General features: G+C 42.6%; 1 protein-coding gene across 2 annotated transcripts in view; it reads right to left on the bottom strand.

Annotated features, from left to right (window-relative positions):
• Positions 1 to 2,382: 2,382 nt before the first annotated feature.
• The window catches only part of rngtt (RNA guanylyltransferase and 5'-phosphatase), a 145,413-nt gene continuing 123,257 nt past the window's right edge, over positions 2,383 to 24,538 (bottom strand). Inside the window, exons 14-18 of one of the 2 annotated variants that reach the window (XM_036975656.1) lie at positions 14,677 to 14,777; positions 8,406 to 8,472; positions 4,834 to 4,957; positions 3,309 to 3,515; positions 2,383 to 3,023 (exon numbers count right to left, since the gene is read on the bottom strand). In XM_036975656.1, the coding sequence (XP_036831551.1) occupies positions 3,349 to 3,515; positions 4,834 to 4,957; positions 8,406 to 8,472; positions 14,677 to 14,777 (459 nt within the window). In that variant the 3' untranslated portion in view covers positions 2,383 to 3,023; positions 3,309 to 3,348. Of the gene's footprint in view, positions 3,516 to 4,833; positions 4,958 to 8,405; positions 8,473 to 14,676; positions 14,778 to 24,538 lie in introns of both variants that reach the window. The other variant, XM_021600224.2, reaches the window with a different exon arrangement.

The following is a 24,538-nucleotide window of genomic DNA, read 5'->3' on the forward strand; positions in this document are numbered from 1 at the left end:
TGAATGGTAGTGGACACACAAATAACACGCGCACTCATGCATACCGACTCCACACACACATTTTCACTCACCACATACGCTGCTACTACTACTGCCTATTATCTATCCTGTTGCCTATTCACTTCACCCCTTCTGTACCTATATGTATATACAGTGGGGCAAAAAAGTATTTAGTCAGCCACCAATTGTGCAAGTTCTCTCATTTAAAAAGATGAGAGGCCTGTAATTTTCATCATTAGGTACACTTCAACTATGACAGACAAAATGAGAAAAAAAAATCCAGAAAATCACATTGTAGGATTTTTAATGAATTTATTTGCAAATTATGGTGGAAAATAAGTATTTGGTCAATAACAAAAGTTTCTCAATACTTTCTTATATACCCTTTGTTGGGGGTCAAACGTTTTCTGTAAGTCTTCACAAGGTTTTCACACACTGTTGCTGATATTTTGGCTCATTCCTCCATGCAGCTCTCCTCTAGAGCAGTGATGTTTTGGGGCTGTTGCTGGGCAACACGGACTTTCAACTACCTCCAAAGATTTTCTATGGGGTTGAGATCTGGAGCCACTCCTTCGTTGCCCGGGCGGTGTGTTTGGGATCATTGTCATGCTGAAAGACCCAGCCACGTTTCATCTTCAATGCCCTTGCTGATGGAAGGAGGTTTTCACTCAAAATCTCACGATACATGGCCCCATTCATTCTTTCATTTACACGGATCAGTCGTCCTGGTCCCTTTGCAGAAAAACAGCCCCAAAGCATGATGTTTCCACCCCCATGCTTCACAGTAGGTATGGTGTTCTTTGGATGCAACTCAGCATTCTTTGTCCTCCAAACACGATGAGTTGAATTTTTACCAAAAAGTTATATTTTGTTTTCATCTGACCATATGACATTCTCCCAATCTTCTTCTGGATCATTCAAATGCTCTCTAGCAAACTTCAGACGGGCCTGGACATGTACTGGCTTAAGCAGGGGGACACGTCTGGCACTGCAGGATTTGAGTCCCTGGCGACGTAGTGTGTTACTGATGGTAGGCTTTGTTACTTTGGTCCCAGCTCTCTGCAGGTCATTCACTAGGTCCCCCCGTGTGGTTCTGGGATTTTTGCTCACCGTTCTTGTGATCATTTTGACCCCACGGGGTGAGATCTTGCGTGGAGCCCCAGATCGAGGGAGATTATCAGTGGTCTTGTATGTCTTCCATTTCCTAATAATTGCTCCCACAGTTGATTTCTTCAAACCAAGCTGCTTACCTATTGCAGATTCAGTCTTCCCAACCTGGTGCAGGTCTACAATTTTGTTTCTGGTGTCCTTTGACAGCTCTTTGGTCTTGGCCATAGTGGAGTTTGTAGTGTGACTGTTTGAGGTTGTGGACAGGTGTCTTTTATACTGATAACAATTTCAAACAGGTGCCATTAATACAGGTAACGGGTGGAGGACAGGGGAGCCTCTTAAAGAAGAAGATACAGGTCTGTGAGAGCCAGAAATCTTGCTTGTTTGTAGGTGACCAAATACTTATTTTCCACCATAATTTGCAAATAAATTCATAAAAAATCCTACAATGTGATTTTTTTCTTCTCATTTTGTCTGTCATAGTTGAAGTGTACCTATGATGAAAATTACAGGCCTTTCTCATCTTTTTAAGTGGGAGAACTTGCACAATTGGTGGCTGACTAAATACTTTTTTTGCCCCACTGTAGCTACGGCAATTACCTCGTATCGTTGCACATCAACATGGTACTGCCTATACTGTCTATAGCCATGTTATTTTTACTCGTTATTCATGTATTTATTCCTTGAGCCACTATTTCATAAAAAACAAAACATTGTACATTGTTGGTAAGTAAGCATTTCACTGTTAGTCTACACCTGTTGTTTACGAAGCATGTGACAAATGCAACTTGATTGGTTTCTTTCTCAGTCTATAGTCCATGGCACAATCACCTCCAAATCAAGCCTCTTAATGATTATTTATGTGCGTGTGTGTGTGTGGGCCTCCAGCTGTATGTGAATGACTACATCTCTGAGGCAGTCGAATACAAGACAAAAGGTAGTGTGGCTTTGATGAGGATTGAGCAGCTTTCATGTGTTGCAAGAGGGGAAAGTGCCTTGGCAGTACAACTCATCTACCCCCCTCTGTCTGTTCCCCTGCTGCAAGAAGGGCACAAACAGACAGAAACATTCAGAAAGACAGACGCACACACACTAGGCAGACAACAACACAACCAAATAGACCAGAAATACGCAAAACATCATACACATGCAGTCACACAGAGAGACAGAAACACAAAGGAATATTCCTCAAATGGTATTTCATTTTAAGATCGAGCAACATGGAATCAGTCGTCTGTAATCAGCAGGAAATAAGTGAGTATGAACAAGTTCTGATGAAAATATGTTCCCTTTTCACATGTATTGCTTTAATGGATCAAACCAAACAACAAATGCAGTAAACCAGTCATATTCTGTTATGAACCAGGGCAGTCCTTAAGGGGAGGAGCTGTTACAAAAGCAGGGGTTGGGGTCAAGGGTTGAAATATTGTCCTACACACATTAGAGAAGAAAAATACAAATGGAAAAATACAAATGGAAAAACACAGGAGGAGCGGCGTGCTTCTATCATCACATTTCCCAAGCGAGTTGCCGAGTTTATTCTGGGGTCTGACGACATGGTAACGCAACGTGGAGGCAGGGTGCGTTTGTTACACACCCACTGAGGAAAATGCCTGTCATGGTTACTAATGTTGTCAACTACTAAATGTGTCAGAATATGTCAGAGGAATAGCCCTCTCTTGCTACTAAAACAATACATTGAAATATGTGCTTGTGAGTTCCTTCACGTCATTGTTGGGAGATCGAGAAAGGGTGGAGAGGAGGCATCAGATGATTGTTTGTTTCCCATCTGATTACCGCCCTCCCAAATACAAATAGCTAGACAAAACATTTACAAGATCTGCATAGTCAGGTGCTGCTGTAGTCATAATACCAATTCGTCTGTTGTTGACCAATAGATTAGTTGGGAGATCCTTAAGAAAAGGGAAATAAAAAAATAAAATCAAAATTCAACATTATGTTTTTTTAAATCCTTTTAAAGTACCATAGCAATTACAGTGAGAAGGGGTGCTACATGGGGATACCTAAGGGGATCTCTAAGCAATTCAATCAGATCTTTGTAAAGTCTTTAATTAAGAAAGCCTTTTCGAGGCCGACAAACAAATGGTCAGAGATAAGAGGGGCTTCCCAAATGTCTGTGTCACTGAGGGGGATGGCTGTAGCCATGAAGGACCTTCCTCTGCAAGCCACATACACACATTTCTACACTGGCCCAGCCCACTCCTGCTGTGTGGTGCTCTATGGTGCAGCCCGGTTGGGTCTCTTTGGAGCGGGAGGGGGCATGAGCTCCGTGTCTGGGTCAGAGGGGCGTTTCCGGTTCTGTCCTTGGGCTCCCAGGGCACAGCGGTCCAGAAACTCATAGAGGTTTTCTTTCGTGACAGGATACTTGATGCTGTTACACACAGCTGGAAGAGAAGAGAGAGACACAGACAGGAAGTTAGCTCAGACATGATGATGGACTCTTCCTGGGCTTGGTCCACCTCGAAATCAGGCCGTTTCTGCAGCTACACAGAAAAAAAATACCAAAAGTCCAGGTAGTTTTAAACCTTTTCCTTTTATGCCCTACCCCAGGGCACAAGTGTACAGCAGCAACTCTAATCTCTCGTGGACAGACCACATAAACATGAATGGTACCATAGATCTTTCATGATACAACTGGATGCTTGAGAAACCGAGCAACATTAGTTCCGTTTGGGTTTTTTGTCACTGGTTATTTGGACAAATCACGATTTCGCACGCCTTAGGATCTTTCAAATTTCAGAAAGGGCATTCTGTCCATAGACTTGCAAAGAAAGAGGGTGGAGCTCTTCGTTCTGGTTCTACCTCTTCTCTTAACACATTTGGACAACAAATGAAATCGAGAAACTGACCAAGTACGCAGGACTTCAGTTCTGGGTTAACCGATATTACAGCAACTCTAATACACGGTAACCTTCCAAAAATACTCAGATTCATTAGAGGAAGTTTCAGGAACTTCAAAATATATGTTTTCTATGTTTAGGCTCCCTTGACATTTGCAGCTAGAAGGCTGGCAGAATTCAAGCATTCGACAAACAGTTGGGAAACCGAGAAGGCAAAAGGAAATAGTATGGTATACCATCAGTGGACATTGCTACAATAAAAGAAAAACATAATAATGAACATCATACACAAAGAGAATAAGTTGCTCTCCTTACATGCAAGTGTAATCTCTTTTCTCTTGGGCACACACACACATACACAGTTCTTCTATCCTCGTAGAGACCTAAAATTGATTTCCATTCAAAATAATATTTTCCATAACCCTAAACACTAACCCGTTACCCTAACTGTTACCCTAATTGTAACCATAAACCCTAAGATTAAAATAGCCTTTGTTCTCATGGGGATGTGGGACGTTTTTTCTTGTTTTATGTTTTACTATACTCGTGGGGTCTTCAGGTCTTCACGAGGATAGAAGAACCAACACACACACACACACACACAAAAGTAAGACTGTGTTTGAAATATAGATGAACTAAGCCATTAATCTAATAGGCCCAGTAATTGTCTTATTGTAGACAGAGATAAAGAGGCTGCAGATATTAATACAGATTGCTCCAGGGCTAGCCAGGCAGTCAGTCAGGCAGCCAGGTAGGACAGGCAGGCATGCTCTCACCCAGTGTGTCCAATAAACACCAGCTGGCAGCCAAATAGCATTGATTTTGTATGGCAAACATTTTGGGGAACACCCTGCTCACTCACCCATGGCTGTGTCGTAAGAGTTGGGGAAGCTCTTGTCTACCCTCTGTCTCATGAACACCCAGGTGTTGTTGTTAAAGGAGCACTCGATGATCTTGTTGTCGTACTGCTTCAGGTCCTTGGAGGCCTATAGAAGGAGAGAGGAGAGTCAAGGTGGTTGGTTTAGAAGGTCAACATTTATAGTATATTATTGACTACAATAATTCTGGTCCTCCGGTCACAATATTGGGACTTACATTATACAGCAGTAACAGTTTGACAGTGTGTACACTGTATGTACAATTGAACACTGCATATCAGGACCTGTATGTGTGTCATCTGTTGCCCATTTGTCATGAGCTTGATTACCTAGATTCTGTTTTCAAAAACTACCATTTGTGCTATTTAGTAGCTGGATTCCTTAACAGCAAATCAAACAGGCACCTTCTACTAATGCAAAGTCAAAGGTGATATAGGATGAGACAAACTTCAGTACGAAGCTCTCATCGCTTTGGTCTTAAGTTCCACTGATATTGACTGTTCAATGATTTAATATCCATCTACATGGGTGAGGTGGTGTTTAAGAAGCTATGGAGAGTGGGGCAGAGATCACACTTCTAGGGCCAAGCTGGGTGGGGCTCAGATGACTGGTGTGGGCCCGCTGCCAGGCTGCCCCTGAGCAGATGAAGGGGCGGCAGACGCCAGGGAGTGGGCAGCCCTGCCAGGAGCACAACACCTTGACTGGCAAGACCAAGCCCTAAGTAAGAGCCCGATTGCTCTTGGAGAGAAGGGCATCTGGGTACTCAACAGGGAAGGGAGGTAGCTGTGTGTGTGTGTGTGTGTGTGAAGAAGAAAAAAAAGGGTGTTGAGAGTGGGTTTGTTTGAACGAGACAGAGGGGACATGCTCAGGTGGACATCACACCACAGAGAGCATGACCTTGAAAAAGAAAGTGGGATCAACCCAAAATCACACATTTTAAGTACACGTTCTCTCACACTAGCCGTATCACTAGTGTCTCAGAGCCAAGTCGCAGTACGCCGTTATTAAAATGAGAACACGCACACATTTAGCTGTCGTGATCTGTCGATTAGGTTCCATTTCCAAACCAAACACATTTTTCCCCCAGACCTTCCTAAGAATAGCTGAGAGACTAAACTCAGGAGGAGTGACAGAACGGGCGAAGAAATGTGTTACACAAAGGCAAGCGGGGCGAGCTGCCAAATAACAATGCAGGAGGCAAGTTTGTCAGGCAGGGAGTGGAGTCTGTCCTGTTTGCTGGGATCCCATCCTAGTTGTGTGTGAAATGCTGGCTGCCTTGTCTCCCCACCGCTTGGTGTTTAATCCGTCCAAATCCACTTCATTATGGTCTCACTCCTGCAGCCATCTAGCAGGAGACTCCGTGCAAAGGAAAACTCACTATCACCCCAATCTATTATTCTGTGTTTTCAACTGGACTATATAATAACTACGTCAATCTGTCCTCCATGCCCCCCTCTTCCAATCATGGCGAGTTTAGGACCAGCAACTCCGCTACGGGGGGAAAAATGATATTGTGCTTCATCATAGTGTCACAACTGTGACTGATTGACTCATAAACAACATGACTCCGTTAAGAACAACAGCCGTGCCTTAACGCCTCTACACAGCCACCTTTTAAATGGGAAGAGTGTTAACAGTCTCGCACTGTGCCATTAAGTGAGGTCAATGTCTGGCTACTGGAGGAGATGCTGTTGTTTCCACGTAAAACTATTAACAGATGCAAATTGGTTTCGTTTTGGAGAGAGATTGAAGGGTATATTGATTTCTGTCTGCATTAAAGCAGTCAATTATCTACTTGGAAAATATCCAGGGCCTTAAAAGAAGACAAAACAGGCAAATCATAAGAAGTTGCTTCTGTACGGAACAAAAATAGAACTCCTAACAAGCATATCAAATCAAGATCTCTTATGTCAATTATTCTTCCTAAAATTACTAAAGAATTGAGTCTGAAATTACCAAAACAATCTAGAGGCAAACAGGCATACATAAAATGTGTCCCATTAACTAGTGCTTCATTTGGAAATCGGGAGTTGCCGGATAAAATAAAGTGAGGGAGAGAGGGGGGTGGGGGGGGACCTGGGGGGCTCTGAGCTGAGGTACTGGAACTCATTAAAAAAAGAAAAATCCCCTTTTTAATAAAGCATTGCATGCAGTATCATCAATTTTGCGCAGTGGCATAGAGCAGTAGAGTAAAGGTGCTTGCAGAAGTTTCAAACATGGAGAAACGTTTTTTTGTAGCTTTGGGTCCGGGAAAAATGTGGCCTTTTATAAACGCATTTCATGCAATTCGACGACATTTTACATGACTGAATCTTTCTTTTAACGCTGCACAAATGATCAAAATGCCAGGCTACTGACAAACTAAGAATATCTGAGATCAATAAAAACAACCATGTCTTGAATCCACCAATAATTGCCTAGGCCTAGGTGTGTGACATATTGCACAATATGAGGAGGAAATTATAGCCCTAAAAACAGCTTTACAATTTCACTGACTCACCCAATGACGTGCCTCTCACTCACCTGTGATGGCAGATGCGTTCGTGCCAAAAGCTTAGCTCTCTTATTTTACTCTGTAAAACAGTGCTGTTCGCTCAATAGGCCTATTTGGAAGATAACACATTTTTGGTAGCCTACAGGCAGATTAGTCTTCTCTTTTCAGCAGGAGCCATTTTCTTTCCAACCTGTGTTCTCCTGTGATTGTATTTGAAATATTTGCGAAAGGACTGTTTTGGCTGCATGCTGTTCACAGACAGACTTGCGCACGTTCCTGACTGTAGGCCATGCCTCGTGATTGGGCTACACACCATTTAAAAAATAAAATAAGCTATTGATCCTCTGTGGCTAAATTATAAGTCTACTCCTGGTGTAGTATTCTGAATGATTTATTTTCAGTGAATCTAGTTGTGAGAGATTCAGGCGTGCTTCTCTCTCATACCACATTGACGGCCATGCGTTGGTCTGTCTCTGGGCTCCAATGTTGCGCAAACCATTAACCCGGGCCGGCCCAACACAAATCCATTTTTAGAATATCAAGCATGTTTTCACATTAACGTTTTTTAGGGGGCAGGAGAATTAGAAAAGATGCAACTCGAATTTACACTGATCGCTTTTATTGGAAGTTTTACATTGCAAAGAGTGAAAATAATTTTTCATGGCAGGAGAGCTACCGGTACGAAACAGTCCAAAACTGAGAGGTGCCGGATCCTGTTAAGGCAGGATCCGGATAAAATTAAGCACTGCCATTAACCCACACAAGTATAATACAATGAGACTGAGATGCATTACACTGTCCCTCCCCTGGGAAATTGATCACTATCTGGGCAGGTGATGTACACATTGACATACTCCCACACCATTAAAGGCTCCCTCTCGTTTCACTGGTACCTGCTGTTTTCACCATAAACGCTGGTGGTGTCTGACTTAAACAGATCGGTCATAGATGGTGCAGGCTCACTTGGAATTGTTAGGCAGATATTTTTTCATGGCCTGGGCTTACAGCATTCTGTGTGGGTGTTGGGTTGAATTTAGCAACACATCCAGCTTCTTGTCTCACCTTCATCTGTGCAAAGGGCATGTCATGGCTGCCGACGTAGAGCAATCCAACAGTCTGGGGAAGCAACCTGCAAAGACAAAACATCTTCATTAACACCCCAAGACACCCTGAGGTCACCCTGAGCGTCAAGCGCAACACAGCACCCTCCGCTCTGCTCGTTAGAGAGAGAGAGAGGGAACAATGGCTCCCTCGACAACAGAGTTAGCCTACTACTGCACACCGCTGATTACCAGCTAGTAACAGAATGATATGCTGCCAACATCCACCATCACACCTCCCATCTCTGGGTGCGTCGCAATAATATCGGCTTTGTACTGAAGTGTGCACTCATTCTTATACCAGTCATTTCCTTTCAAATCAGTGAAGGGAACAAGTATAGACATTGGGAGGAAGGAAAGATGTTTGGAATGTAGCCTTTTTCTCAGAGCATCTGGAGGTTCAACATGTAGGGTACTGAGTGCAAACACACGACGGTGACGATGCCACATCTGGGGGGCAATTATAGCTATGCCCAAAACCCACAGGCATCAAACTGAGCACCTTCTACCTGGAATGTTATAACGGTTTTACATCCTCTCCATATTTCATGGATATATGATATATGATCTCTACGTCAGCTATTTTAATTATGATTTCTGATCACCAGCTGTGAGCGCTCAGCAGTTAATCAACCGTAATGTGGCTTTATCAAGGGTTTGTGTGTGTGTGAGGCCCCAAACAAGTGGTTCGCTGGCCCCCCTGTTCCTGGAGCCATGTGCTTTTCGGGTCTCATCCCAGGGAGCACACCCCACAGCTGGCCTTAATGAAACACTCATCCCCTCCACTGAACCCCCCCCCCCCCAGCCCGGCTGCCCATGGTTATTTCGGGATAGCTGCAGTTGATACGCACACAAACCATCCCCCCACCAGACCTAAACACGGTCTCTGACGATACGGTCACTGGCTTCCTGCTCCTGGTTGTCCCGACAGCATCACTTAACCAGTGAGACGCACCGGCGGAAAAGAGGGGGCTAGCGGAACTGATGTTCAAACCACAGTGGGTGGATTTAATCTCACCTACCATGTTGGGTCATCCTGTTGGAGACCACCTATTGGGTATACATGGATTTGGGTGAGCAGAACACACATTAAGGGGAAGGGGAGGGGCATGCCCCTCCCCACTCCCTTTTCCTTTGTAATGACGGTGGTGAAGAGAGGGCAGGCAGGAAGCAGCCGTCAACACTGCCATTGAACCCTCCGGCCTTCCATAAACTGATGGAAACAACTGGAGAGCAACCCTGAGAGTTCACAACATAACCTTTCACGCCACACCCGCCCGCCAAAGGTCTCTCGCACGCTTCTTTACCCAACCTCTGTCCGACTTTCCTAAAATAGCATACTTTGCTCTCCTAAACTGCATGGCTGTGTATTCACCAAGCCCTCGTCACTGACAAAAAAGTAAACCATGACAAAATGTACAATCCTATTGACATGGTGCTCCGAAAATAACCGAATGTATCACAGTCATTAAGGCTGATACTGTGAAATGACAGTCTGCCTGTGGCCTCTGTCATTTCAATTTCTGGATCTTTACGTGAGACGCTAAGTTGACGTTCCGCTGCAATCTGAATAGGTTACTCCGTGTTACTTAGTGTTTCACGTTTGACGATTGCTCAATTGAGGTACAAACGACCTAAAAATCCACCGAGTAAAGGTGATAACGTGCATTTATAGCCTACCTTACCCAAATTGAATCAAACACATTTGGGAACAGGACTTACGTTTGAATCGCCAAATCACAGAGAGCCACAGGCAACGATACAGCTCCAGTGTATTGAAACGGCCTGCGTCCAACAAGCTTCAAATGGACTGGGGCTGAGCTGCCGGCAAGGGCTGTGGGCCACAAGTGCATTTCAGATAACTTGTTTGATATGCACAACAGTCATTTCACAGAGAGAATACAGTCCCAAAGGAACATGTATTGCCCTGACAGATCTCCTTCTAGATGCTGAAGGATGGAACAAGATGGATCTCTGGCAGCATCCCAAATGCTACCGTATTTCCCCTACATAGTGGACTACTTTTGACCAGGGCATAAAAGTAGTGCACTAGATAGGGAAAAGGGTGCCATTTAAGACTCAGCCTCCGTCTCTTGCCACTGCAGCTGGCTGGGAGGGGGGTACTTAAACTAAAGCCTCTAACCCCTGCCTGCCTGCCGTAAGCTGCTTTCCTGCAGGGCCATCAAGCCTACTCTCCCTGGAGTCCTGTTCAGCAGCTGATAAAAGTGGACACAGATTACTCACCTTTTGCTTACCGAGGTGGAACATTTGGTATGCATATACTGTACTGAGGTGGGAAGTTTTGAGCTAAGCTTTTTCCAAGGACAACAGACTTGTTAATAGAGAGCAATAGTAACAGCGTTTTTTTGTAGGCACTAACCCCGCCATGCCTCATTGGCCAAAGCCTATGGGGGAAGTTGAGATTTTTAGGGTTTTTGGAAAAATGCTGAAAATAAGGTCTGTGGTAAACACAGGCTTAGTTTCTATGTTTTGTTCTATGAGATAATCTTCATGGGCTAATGTTAGCTAATTGGGCTCCCGAGTGGCGCAGCGGTCTAAGACACTGCATCTCAGCGCTAGAGGCGTCACTACAGACCCTGTAGGCTAAGCCCTTTAACTAACCTCAGACCTTATTTTTGGTATTTATCCAAAAACCCGATTCTTTCCCCATGAATATTCCCCTAGGAATGGCTGAACGAACCAGAGGTAACTCATTTCCAGTTTTAAGGACTACAAGCTGGCGAGTTCTATTGCAAGTGTGTGGCTGTAACTCCGCCCAGACCTGTCAGTTGGTGTAACAACACCAGTGTCCCATATGACAGAGGCCAGGCAGAGTCAGAACAGGCCCAGACATGGCTGGCCCCCGTGGAGCATGTCCACTCCGCCTCAGCTTTGGTAATTCATATTCACACAGTGTTTTTAATGGAATGTTATTCTGGTTTGCATTCTCTCCCTACATCTCTCCCTACATGTATTAATTGCGACTTCTGATATTCAGCTGTGAGCATTCAGCAGGTAATCCACTGTAATGGGGTGCAGTATCAAATACGTCTGGCTTGCACCCTGTGGAGTGGCCCTGTCCAGTCCACCTGAGCTGCCGTGATTCATATCCACATATCACTTTAACAGGGGCTGCACTGCAGTCAGGTCTCACCCCGATTGGTTGAATTTACAATGACGCATGCAGAAAAAGTTTTATTGGCCCAATTAGAGGTAACCTCTTCAGAGAGAAACCGAACTCGATTAATTCATAAATCAAGTTGCCATGTCAGAAACCAAAGCACTACTTCTTCCATGCCCCACATGGTAAAACTCCTTTAATTACTTGCTGTCTCTTTCGCTAACTGTCTTCTTCTCTCTCTCACACTCCCTCTTCTTCCTGCTCCCTCTCTCTATCCTCCTTTCCTCCCTCCACCAAAACATCCTTTTCTCTCGGCTTCTCCTCCTGTTTTTCAGTTGAGGTGATGAAAGTCGTGAGACTGTGAGCTGCTTCTTCTCTGTAGCACAGAGAGCAGAGACACGCTGAGGGATGGAGTGGGCAGAAAAACAAGCACTTGTTCCTGCTCTGTCTGCTCTAACTGAGACAAAGACATACTTAATGACCTGCACCACTAGTGGGCTCTGAGGAGAAGCAGAGGAGCGCTACTCTGCCAGCTAACAGCACTAATCAGAACTACACTGAACAAAAATATAAAACGCAACATGTACAGTGTTAGTCCCATGTTTCATGAGCTGAAATCAAATCATTGGTGTGCCAGAGTTCGTTGTAACGGTCTTAGCTTCTGACAAATACAGTCATGTGAAAAAGTAAGTACACAAAAAAGTAAACTTAGATCATGTTAAGTAATTACAATAAACAAAAACGCAATATACTTTTGCAGAAAAAGTTAGTACACCCCTAGCTTTACCATCACATAAAATCGCAAAAATTAGAATCAGGTACACCAAAACAGGTGCAAATTATTATAAAATCATTAGAGAGTAACTTGCGAGGTTCTAGCCTTCCATAAAGATTAGAAACTTGGTCTGGTTTGGTCATGCCAACATACTATCCCAGATTATTGATGCCCATGCGTCTAAGAGGGGTTACAAATCCATTTCCAAGCTATTAAAATAACATAATTCCACTGTTCGACGGATCATCTACAAATGGAGGAAATTCCAGACCACTGGCAATATACCTAGGGCAGGTCGTTCCACCAAATTTAGCCCAAAAGCTCACCGAAAGATGCTCATAGAAGTAACATCAAGGGATCTACAGGCCTCTCTTGCCACAGTCAATGTCAGAGTGCATGAGTCAACTGTCAGAAAGAGACTGCACAAAAGTGGCCTACCTGGGAGGGCAGGAAGGAATAAGCCTCTGCTTTCAAAAAATTATATCAAGACACGACCCAGACAACACCTGGGTAAAGACCAAAACTACTGGAACAATGTTCTCTGGACAGATGAGTCAAAGGTCGAGTTGTTTGGCCGCAATGCCAGACGCCATGTTTGGCAAAAACAAAAAACTGCCTTTGAACAGAAGAACCTCACACCAACCGTAAAGCATGGAGGCGGTGACATCATGGTTTGGGGCTGCGTTGCTGCCTGAGGGCCTGGCCAACTTGCCATCATTGAGTCAACCATGAATTCCATATTGTACCAGAGAATTCTTGAGGAGAATGTGAGGCCATCTGTCAAAAGAGCTGAAGCTGAACCAAACATGGATCTTGCAACAGGACAACGATCCAAAACACAAAAGCCAAGCTACAAGAGAATGGCTCAAAAAAATAATCCTATCGTAATGCTGTGGGGTGGGGGAGGGGAATTGAAGCGGGCCGTGCATGCAAGAAAGCCCTCACGGTTCTAGCAGTACCTGACACAGTTCTAGCAGTACTGTAAAGAAGAGTAGACAGAAATTCCACCCAGTTGATGTAAGAGACTGATCAACAGTGATAAGAAATGGCTACATTAAGTTATTTCAGCCAAACGGGGCAACACCAGCTATTGAAGCTAGGGGGGGAGGGGTACTTCATTTATCCGCACAATGGAATTGCTTTTCTGTTGATTTTTGATTAATAAATGATTGCGAAGTATAATCTTTCAGTGCAATTTGTTAAATTAGGTTACCTTTATCTGTCAATAGTGTTGAAGTGAAGATTACATTACATATCCATCTGTCCAAATATGTAGAAAGAAACAGACTGTATGCCCCACTCGCGACAGTGTTTGAGCCCCGTCTCGGACACTTTCCCGTCTATCCCCCTCTGTGTTCATCTCCCTCTCTGATTTTCCTACCATACTGTGGAAAATAAATAAATAAATAAGGTGGTTGGAATTCTGGTCTCCTTAAAAAAACAAAAACAAAGAACTGAATGGCTGTGCGCACTGCAGTGAGTCTTACTTAGAGTGCCAACTAAGAAACCTCATCTCACAGACGAGCATAGCAGTACCTGGGAAGGTGCTGAGGGAATGAGGTAGCAAGCAGGCATTTTCTCAAATATACTCCCAACATGATTTATTTAGCATGTTTGATGTATTAGCTGTGGACCTATAGGAAACATTTTACAGCCCAGTAAAGTACAGTACAGCACAGCAGTGCCTAGGGTAGGTAGTAGGTACAGAGGAACTGAGAATAATGGGTCAATTTAATCAAAGGTATTTTCTGGAAAAAACTCCCACCATTTCAGGAGCAGGCTGGCAAGATGAGATGAGAATCTGTTGGTGATAAATATGGCGTTCTAACCTAATAAAGGGTGGAGAAAGTAAAAGAGAGCTAGATGGAAATTGCCTATCAGTAGGAAAACATCCGATTCATTTGTGGACTTTCATATGTACAATGAAAGGAATGGAAGTCTGCAGTTCAGGCAATGGCAAAGCCTTGCTGACTTCTATTCCGTCTTCATTATCGGAAGTGGCAACAAAATACCAATGTGTCTTGGACAGATATTGCCGTTGAATTCAATAAGGGCCTGTGGCAGAACATAATGTCAGTAGTTGTGGGCGATTCAAGGTGTAGCTCATACAGAAAAAAAAAACATCTTATATAATAAGAATGATACAAACAAAAACAGAAATGTCTAAAAGTGACAAAACATGGTTCCAAGCGATTAGCTGACACTCACTCACTACTACTATAGTACGTGGTTGGGTTTGATGTCTCAAACTACACGCATGTGTCTAAGATGTTTTTTGTTGTTCTTGCAGTGGAATCATCACGCAGCCAGAGCGTTTCCCTAGCAACAGTGACTCACCCTTCTCCTCCGACTTTGGTGATCTTGAGGCGGAAGTCTACAGAGTTGAGGCTGGGCGGCTTCCACTTGAGGATGTCATCACATCGCCCAGCTTTGTATTTCTGCAGACACAAAGAGAGAGACCGATATTAGACCCGATTGGCATTCATTGTCATACAAACGGAAAAGCTTACTACAGCGCACACATTTCACGCATAATACACATAGGACCACAGCAGGAAACAAACAACAGTAGAGACAGTCAGATTTAATAGTACACCCCCGCCCTACACCCGCACAAAGGAGGAAGCTACATGTCAGATCATTCATTCCAAACACACAGCACACTGGCATGCACTCAGAACATCACCTGTATTTAGCTTTTATTTGTTGTCTGTGTTCTATGTTTTGGATTGCTTTTATTACTGAACAAAAATGTAAACGCAACAATCAAAGATTTTACTGAGTTACAGTTCATAGAAGAAGAAAAAAAAAATTGGTCAATTGAAATAAATTCATTAGGCCCTTATCTATGGATTTCACATGACTGGGCAGAAATACTCCTCAGTAGCACTGTGTGACAAAACTCCAGTGGGCTTTTATTGCCCCCAGCACAAGGTGCACCTGTGTAATGACCAGGCTGTGTGGAAAAACGGGGTGCAACTCAATAGTAGGAATAATATTTTGTACACTCAGTGCTGGGGCACGCTCAAACATTAGCAAGCTTTTTTCATCCTAATGTCACCTTGGGGATTAATAAAGTACAATCTCATCTCAATGATTTCTTGATCCATGAACAAATTACTAAAAAGGCCGAATAACATGAGGTACAGTATGTACCTTCACACTCTTAAGAGAAATTGACTGAAAATCCAAGTATTTTACACGGCTCCCTTCAGAAAATCACCACGTTTTTCAAAAGGCAGCCAATATGTCTGAAGGTAAGCTCCATTCGTAATCGATTTGGAGAGCTGAAAATTACATATTGTTCAGGGAATGGCTCAAAACCTTGAACATCGACTTTGTTCCACTTCCAATTTTGGGTAAAAATCCTGTCTTAAAAATGAGTAGTAAGGTAGTCAGGTTATACATAATGGATAATAATTAAGCTTCCATGGCAGGTCTAAAATAGGATGCTCATATTGTAGTTAAAAAAGAGAAAGCTTGTCAAGAGCAATTTATAGATAGATATTGAAAGGGCGGGAGTAGCCTACATGAATTCATAACTAATCAGAAATTAATTTCTGGAGAATCCAATTAAAAGCTGCAAATGGAAGTACAAATTCAACGTTGCTTTTAGGTCTTACGGCGAGGTCTACAACTAGTAGACATATATTCTGTTCTGATGATTAGGCTACATGTTGTCATAGAAATTAGCATGACATAGATTTATATACATACGGTACATGGGATTGATTTCATCTAACTCATATGCAACTAGTGTAAAGAGTGTGAATGTGGTATCTAGGATGTAAAGCCATACAGTGTGACGGGGCAGGAAAAGATGTGTCAATGGTGTAAGTGTCAGATTGCCCGGTAACAGAACTATGCCTCCACGGATTTCCTCAAAGAAGGCATCACATGGGCATCATAGTGCCACCATCTCCATTTCCACCCACTCTCACTATTCCAGAGAGAACGTGGAAAGGAAAGCATTTCCTGGAAGAATGTACAGTAGAGAATTCCAAGAAACCAACCCCCATGACTTGGGGAAAGGATGGCGCAAGGATTTCAACAAGAATTTAAAAGGAGAAGTATAGGAATATATAGACAGAAACCAAAACAAATCCCATTTCGCCATAATAAATAAACGTTTCCTCAATAAAGTAGCTATCAGCAAGGTCAAAGCTGGTAAGGGAAAAAAAAATCAAGCGCGAGTATTACGGGGGTGAGGAGGTAGGGGTGACATGGGAGAACTTGGGAAGGTAGAACCTCAGGCAGGCTGCAGCGTTCTGGATACATTGTAGAGGTTTGATGGCACAAGCTGAGTTCCTCAGTATTAAACTAGAGTAGAGTATTTACTATAGCCTACATCATAAATAAAACAATACATAATAATAATAATAATAATAATAATAATAATAATGTCACTCAGTTGGTAAAGAAGGTTGCTAATAACGTCAGGGTGCTGGGTTCGATTCCCTTGACCACCCAATACATTGCATTTGGAAAGTATTCAGTCAAGTACCCCTTGACTTTTTCCACATTTTGTTACGTTACAGCCTTATTCTAAAATTGTTAAATAAAAAAAATATCCTCAATCTGAATCAGGTTTTAGGAAATTTTGCAAAGACAAGATTAAATTAAGTATAGGCTGATGGGTGAAAATATGATCACTTGAGAGAACAGCTCTGCAGCCTGAGGCAAGGGACAGAGCACAAGCTTTCTTTGCGACTTTCTGAAATCGCCAATAGCCTATAGTCGCAGCCCATATATGTTTTTATTTCTAAAGACATTCTAAGGTTTGTATCACTCACAAGTCAAATTGACAAATACCTCTAAATCTAGCGTATAGGACCCTGTTTCAAATGATGCCGTCAACATAGACATTCATATGCGCACCGTAATTGGAAGAAATATCCTTTCTATTTTATTCAGCTAAATTCAATTCTATTCTTCTTACGAAGAAATCATATAATATAAAATAATGCCATGGGACTTACAGGCACATTTTGTCAGCTAATTGAACAAGCCTACAGCATATGGCATGGAGCATAGCCAGATAACATACAGTAGGCCAACTCATATTCTGTTCTTCTGAAATACATTTTCTTCATATGATATTGTTTCTTTAGACCTGACAGAAAAAATGATTTATTGTGATGGTGTATATAAAATGTATTCATTATACCTTAATGTAATGTTCCATAGGCGTGCATCAGCAGCTTGTATGCCGTTTGTATGCAGAGTCCTGCAGATGCTAAACGTGTTTATGTTAATTAACAGTCAATTACCGCGAGACCGGCAGACTTTTGCACGTCAATAACCGGCGGACAAAATTTAATGACCGCCAGAGACCTAGTCCTGGCTCTATATAGTACTGTGTGTTTCCTAGCCCTCTGTCCTGGACTTATGGACTGTGAAGAGACCCCTGGTGACATGTCCTTTGGGATATGTATCGGTGTCTGAACTGTGCGTTAGCTGTTTGAATAGTGAACTGCTTGGTGCTTTCAACACGTTAATACCTCTCGCAAAGACAAGTAGTGATGCAGTCAATCTTTCCTCAAGCTCTTGATATTAGCCCTCAGGATACATTTAAGGGCTAGCTGTGATGCTCTGTTTAAGGCCAACTGCAATTTGCTTATGTCCTACTTTGCAGCACTTCACTATCTGGGCAGTAGTCCAGGTGTGATAAAACTTGGGCCTGTAGGACTTGTTTGGTTGTTTGTGATGTCCAGAAGCAGAGCAGTGCTTTATCACAGATAGACCTCTCCCAATCTTAGTAACCATTGCATCAATATGTTTTGACCATTTCAGTTTACAATCTAGGGTAACACCAAGCAGTTCACTCTCCCCAACTTGCTCAATTGCCCCATTATTCAATACAATATTTATTTTAGGGCTAAGCACAGTTTTTTGTTTTTTATATATTTAGGACTCTCATTACAGTATAGGTTCATGGGTAAAATGGATATTACAACCTGTGTGTTGTGATAATTGCATTATTTGCTCTATAAACTGTTAATTCATGTGCCTTACGACCGTCATATATACAGCCCTAAAGGCCGAGACAATAAGAGGACACAGCGAGGCAGAGTAAATTCAACCACACCTTTGTTTTACCACAAAACCGGATAGCAACTTCTGTTCGGTGAAGGCCACAAAGCATACTGCATTTAACAGACAGTTGTTACATGATCTACAGCATGGTCAAGTTAATGTTTTTGACATTTTCAGACCACTAAACAACTATTGACTTAGAACCACAGAGAGCTACAAAGAGTTAAAAAGTCAAAGAAAACAGGAGCTTCCTCCACTATTCCAGCACTGTTTCAACTTCAACATTCCTATTTGAAGTAGATATTGTGTGTTTGCATTGATATGTAGGCTACGTGTGCCTTTAAAACAAAAAAAGGTATGTAGTTCTGCCCTTGAGCTGTTCTTGTCTATTGATGTTCTGTATTATGTCATGTTTCATGTTTTGTGTGGGACCCCAGGAAGAGGAGCTGCTGCTTTTGCAACAGCTAATGGGGATCCTAATAAAATATAAAATACCAACATCAAATTACCTGTGCTTATGCTAATACGGTGACAACTAAGACACCAAAAACAATTCAGTCCAATCAACATAAGCTAAATATGATGTGGCTTACCAGGGTTTTGATTTCGGTGTGCGTATGCAAGTAGAAAAACATGTCGACTCACCCTACTTGTAGGGAAACGCCAATGCCATCCTCCTCTCTTTCATGTTGATGAAACGGTCTATCACTCTGTCATATAGTACACACTTATTTTTTGTTGTCCTAGGCTACCTGGCTAAAATGTTTCCTCGCTAGCCTAACTTCCATTTATGGGCAACGTTAGCCTTCTACATCTAGCTACATATTGAACTTCCATTCTCTCAGGCCAGGGGCACAACAATGTATGAATTAATGGTTGGATCAGAATCGCAGTAATACATCATTGGCCAGTAGCAGTGGTGACCCGTCATTCAGGGCAGGTGGGGCAGAGTTCCCAGTTGTCTTGAAAGCACAATAAATCCAGAGAACACAAGACTTTGATGACAAAGTTTGATGACAAAATTTGCCCATGAAGGACCTCTGTGCCACCTTTGTGTTCAAGTGAGCACAGCACAACAAGGTGAGTCCAAAAATGTAATGTATGCTCCTGCATAAATTATGTAATATGTCAGGGAGATATGTACACTGTAGCTAAGAAAGTAATACTACAGTAAGTATGTTGTGTAGTAAGCTGTTAGTGCCTAACCCTAATAATTTGGTCTATTTTCACCTCTGCATTTCGCCAACTGTTCTGACTTCATGGTGCACATGTAGCCTATAACCTGTTTTTGAGAAATGCAATAATTGAATATTGTAAGAGCTTTTATTGTCTGCTTATAGGCCCCTTTTATTTATCCTACGATTCTGACTTGGTGTACAAGGAGAACACAATAAGAACGGCCCATGTTCTGAATTCTGTCGCTGTACATTTCAAAAGTGCTGAACAAATAATTATATTGACCATGTCCGTCCTAGCTCGCTCAAAATTACGGATGGCCTCTTATCCGCTTGTCGTCCCCTCATCATGCCATACTTTGTACATCTCAATTGTCAGTAGAAACCACATTTGTTGAAGCAAGTCAGCCAAATCAGCTATGTAAGGCAGTAAATGAGGCTGAATTAACTGTCACTGCCAGACAAGGCTCCGCTGATAGACAGGAGTAGCAGTGGTATAGTGCAATTAATGTATTGTTTAGAGTTGTGTTGTGTCTTTGCTGACATACATCCCACATTTCTTTTGTTTTTGCCCCACCAAGATGTACACCACTTGCCAGCATGGAGAATTAAGTAAAACCACAAGTCCAAATCCCTATCTCAATCCATGGCTAATTTTGGAAAGTGCCAATTGTATATCTAGCTAGCCAGCCACCGGAGGACAACACCACAACGAGATGCAACAATTCAAGTTGTCAATGACGTATGCACTCAATGCGATTTAACAGGAGTGACACGAAACAAACAATTTTTTGTTGTGCACCAAGACCATTCACAGTTGAGCTCGCTCAGATTAGCACATTTGTTATAATTTTTTAAATAAAAAAAATATATATTTAAATCAATGTTCGCTGGTTTCCCTTGCATCCAATGCTATGGGCTGCAACAATGCCATATTCTTTCTAAATCAGGTAATTGCCAACTTGTAGAGAGACAGAGGGGCGCTGATTCGTTCGCTCGGATGCTTTCTACTGTGAGACACATTCAGCCTTTTTATAATTGAAGGAAAATTATGAAACAGAGACGAAAGAACAAAAAAATTAAATGTTGGTAAAAAAATGTTGGTAAGCCTGGCTTCAGGCCTTTATGGTAGAGTGGCCAGGCGGAAGCTACTCCTCAGTAAAAGGCACATGACAGCCCACTTGGAGATTGCCAAAAGGCACCTAAAGACTCTCAGACCATGAGAAACAAGATTCTCTGGTCTGATGAAACCAAGATTGAACTCTTTGGCCTGAATGTCAAGCGTCACGTCTGGAGGAAACCTGGCACCATCACTACGGTGAAGCATGGGTGGCAGCATCATGCCGTGGGGATGTTTTTCAGCAGCAGTGACTGAGAGACTAGTCAGGATCGAGGGAAAGATGAAAGGAGCAAAGTACAGCGAGATCCTTGATGAAAACCTGCTCCAGAGCGCTCAGGACCTCAGACTGGGGGCGAAGGTTCACCGTCCAACAAGACAACAACCATAAGCACACAGCCAAGACAGCGTAGGATTGGCTTCGGGATAAGTCTCTGAATGTCAAGTGGCCCAGCCAGGTTCCGGACTTGAATCCAATCGAACAACTCTGGAGATAACTGAAAATAGCTGTGCAGCGACACTCCCCATCCAACCCGACAGAACTTGAGAGGATGAGGATCTGCAGAGAAGAATGGGAGAAACTACCCAAATACAGGTGTACCAAGCTTGTAGCGTCATACTCAAGGCTGTAATCGCTGCCAAAGATGCTTCAACAAAGTACTAAGTAAAGGGTCTGAATACTTATGTAAATGTAATAAGTCTATTTTTATGCATTTTTTAAAACTGTTTTTGCTTAGTCATTATGGGGTATTGTGTGAAGGTTGATGAGGGATTTTTTTTAAAATAATGCTGTAACGTAACAAAATGTGGAAAAAGTCAAGGGGTCTGAATACTTTCCGAATGCACTGTATAACGTTAAGCCATCAGCGTATAAGCATGCTGAAATTCTGCGATTTCAAACTATTTAAAAAAAAAATCCAAAATGTTAATTTAGGGTCGGTAGCAGGCTGATCGGTCGGCTGTTTGAATCAGTAAAGGGTGCTTCAGTATTCTTGGGCAGCGGAATTACTTTTCCTTCCCACCAGGCCTGATCTCACACACTTTCCCGTCGGCTTAGATTGAACAGATGGCAAATAGGAGTGGCAATATAGTCCTCTACCATCCTTAGTCATTTTCCATCCAAGTTGTCAGTACCAGACACTCATTTTTTTCACCTCTTCCACACTCACTTCACAGAAATCAAAATTACTATGCTTGTCTATCATTATTTGGTCAGACGCATGGATATGAATGTTCAGAGCTTGTTGTTGGAATGAAATACGTAAGTTTGCTAATCTTGCCAAAGAAAAAGTCAGTCAAGTAGTGGTCAATATCAGAGGGTTTTGTGATAAATGAACCATCTGATTCAATGAAGGATATATATGAATTGCCTTTTTGCCCAAAATTTCATTTAAGGTACTCACAAGCATTTTACTATCATCCATGATATAATTAATTAATTCATAGTACAGTTTCTTTATTTTTGTTTAGTCACGATTTCTCAATTTACAGTAGGTTTGCCAATCGGCTGTGCAGACAGATTTATTTGCAAATCCATTTGCCTCGTCCCTCTCAACCATACAGTTTTTAAATTTCTCATCGAGACGCAGGGTTTAGTAGTTTTAAAAGTCAGTGTTTTAATAGGCGCCTGCTAATCAGTAACTGAATGCGCAAATTCAGAATTGTGTCAACTGGCTGCTCATCATTACACACAAACAGATCAGCAAATATTCTTCACAACTTCAACATAGGAATAACAACAAAAAAAAACTTGTAGAAGCTTGAACTTTGTTGGAACTAAAACGACAATTGATCTATGTTATCCAGCTCACACACTCCAATGCCAAGCCCCCAACAACACGTGTGCTGAGCTATTCAGGCATTACCTTAATTAAATAAGCTTATTGATAGAGGAGCTCAGTGAGGCAAACTTTTTTGTAACTTTCGGTTCACTTAAGTGAAAGCCTGTCTCATTCAGTCCAAAGAGAATTAAAATAGAGCAGAGAACAGTGTGTCCTTCTCTTTTTCCTGTGTCCCTGATCTAGCGCTGCACGTAGGCGGAGGCCTTCCCCAAACCAGCGCTTTCCTTCACAATGGCCATTCAGCAGAGGCTGCCAGAGAGTATGAAAAACAGGGCACCGCGCTCTTAAAGGACTTCCACCCCACCAACATATGTTCTTCTGAACATTCTTCAATAAAAGGCAGTTATGTGGTACAGTGGATAAACAGGATTAAGGTACAAACTCAAAACAAGTCTCAGCAAAGTGAATTATTCGGTCTGAAAACTCTGTACTGTGGTCAGTGGAGAAAAACGAGAACCGATCACTAGTATAAAAGGCTCTGCAATTCTGTTGGAGGGCACATAGTTTACCAAACTGAACAAAAAAAGGGAAATACACACACAAAAGTATATGGACACCCCTTCAAATTTGTGGATTTGGCTTTTCAGCCACACCCGTTGTCAGGTGTACAAAATTGAGCACACAGCCATGCAATCTCCATAGACAAATATTGGCAGTAGAATGGCCTTACCGAAGAGCTCAATAACTTTTGTGTGGCACCGACATAGGATGCCACCTTTCCAACAAGTCAGTTCATCAAATTTCTGCCCTGCTAGAGCTGCCAGGGTCAACTGTGCTGTTATTGTGAAGTGGAAATGTCTAGGAGCAACAACGGCTCAGCTGCGAAATGGTGGTCCACACAAGCTCACAGAACGGGACTGACGAGAGCTGAAGCTCGTAAAAATCATCTGTCCTCGGTGAAACACTCACTACCGAGATCCAAACTGCCTCTGGAAGCAACGCCAGCACGGGTTTCCATGGTCGAGCAGCCACACACGCCTAAGATCACCATGCGCAATGCCAAGTGTGGGCTGGAGAGGTGTAAAGCTCACCGCTATTGGACTTTGGAAACAAGTTGTGGAAACGTGTTCTTTGGAGTGATGAATCACGCTTCACTGGCAGATGCCAGGAGAATGCTACCTGCCCCCAATGCATAGTGCCAACTGTAAAGGTTGGTGGAGGAGGAATAATGGTCTGGGTCTATTTTTAATGGTTTGGGTTAGGCCTCTTAGTTCCAGTGAAGGGAAATCTTAATGCTATAGCATGCAAGGACATTCTAGACTATTCTGTACTTCCAACTTTGTGGCAACAGTTTGAGCCTTGACCTCAACTCCATCAAACACCTTTGGTATGAATTGGATTGCCGACAGCGAGTCAGGCTTAATTGCCCAACATCAATGTCCGACTTCACTAATGCTCATGGCTGAATGGAAGCAAGTCCCTGCAGCAAATGTTCCAACATCTAGTGAAAAGCCTTCCCAGAAAAGTGGAGGCTATAATAGCAGCAAAGGGGGACCAAATCCATATTCATGCCCATGGTTTTGGAATGAGATGTTTGACGAGCAAGAAAACTTGAGTCAAATTTTAACAATGTGTATTTGTCCCCAGACGTTTAGCACTTTTGTTGTTTTGTTAACCCCCTTTTCTCCCCAATTTCATGGTATCCAATTGGTAGTTACAGTCTTGTCTCATCGCTGCAATCGAGGACAGACTTTAGCACTTTAACACTATGCAGCTGCAACTCTACAAAAACATTTACCTACATCAATACGAATGAAGTGGCAACAGCTAGGCTGTAAGGTTCTGTATGACTGCAGCTCAAGTCACAACCACATGCATAATACATACGTAACAAATATAGCTCTAAAATGCTCTGGAGAGATGTAATATAGCCTTGCTACAGCAATGCAGAATTACAACCATATCTAAGCTTAGGGAAGGGTTCCCCATACATACATATATATATTGTTTGTCTAATTTTCATTATTGGACATAAGACTGTAAAAAAAAACAGGAACTCAGCTCCAAGTTATTTAAATATTTCGAAATCT

The sequence above is a fragment of the Oncorhynchus mykiss genome, chromosome 4, assembly GCF_013265735.2.
Source record: "Oncorhynchus mykiss isolate Arlee chromosome 4, USDA_OmykA_1.1, whole genome shotgun sequence".
NCBI lineage: Eukaryota > Metazoa > Chordata > Actinopteri > Salmoniformes > Salmonidae > Oncorhynchus > Oncorhynchus mykiss.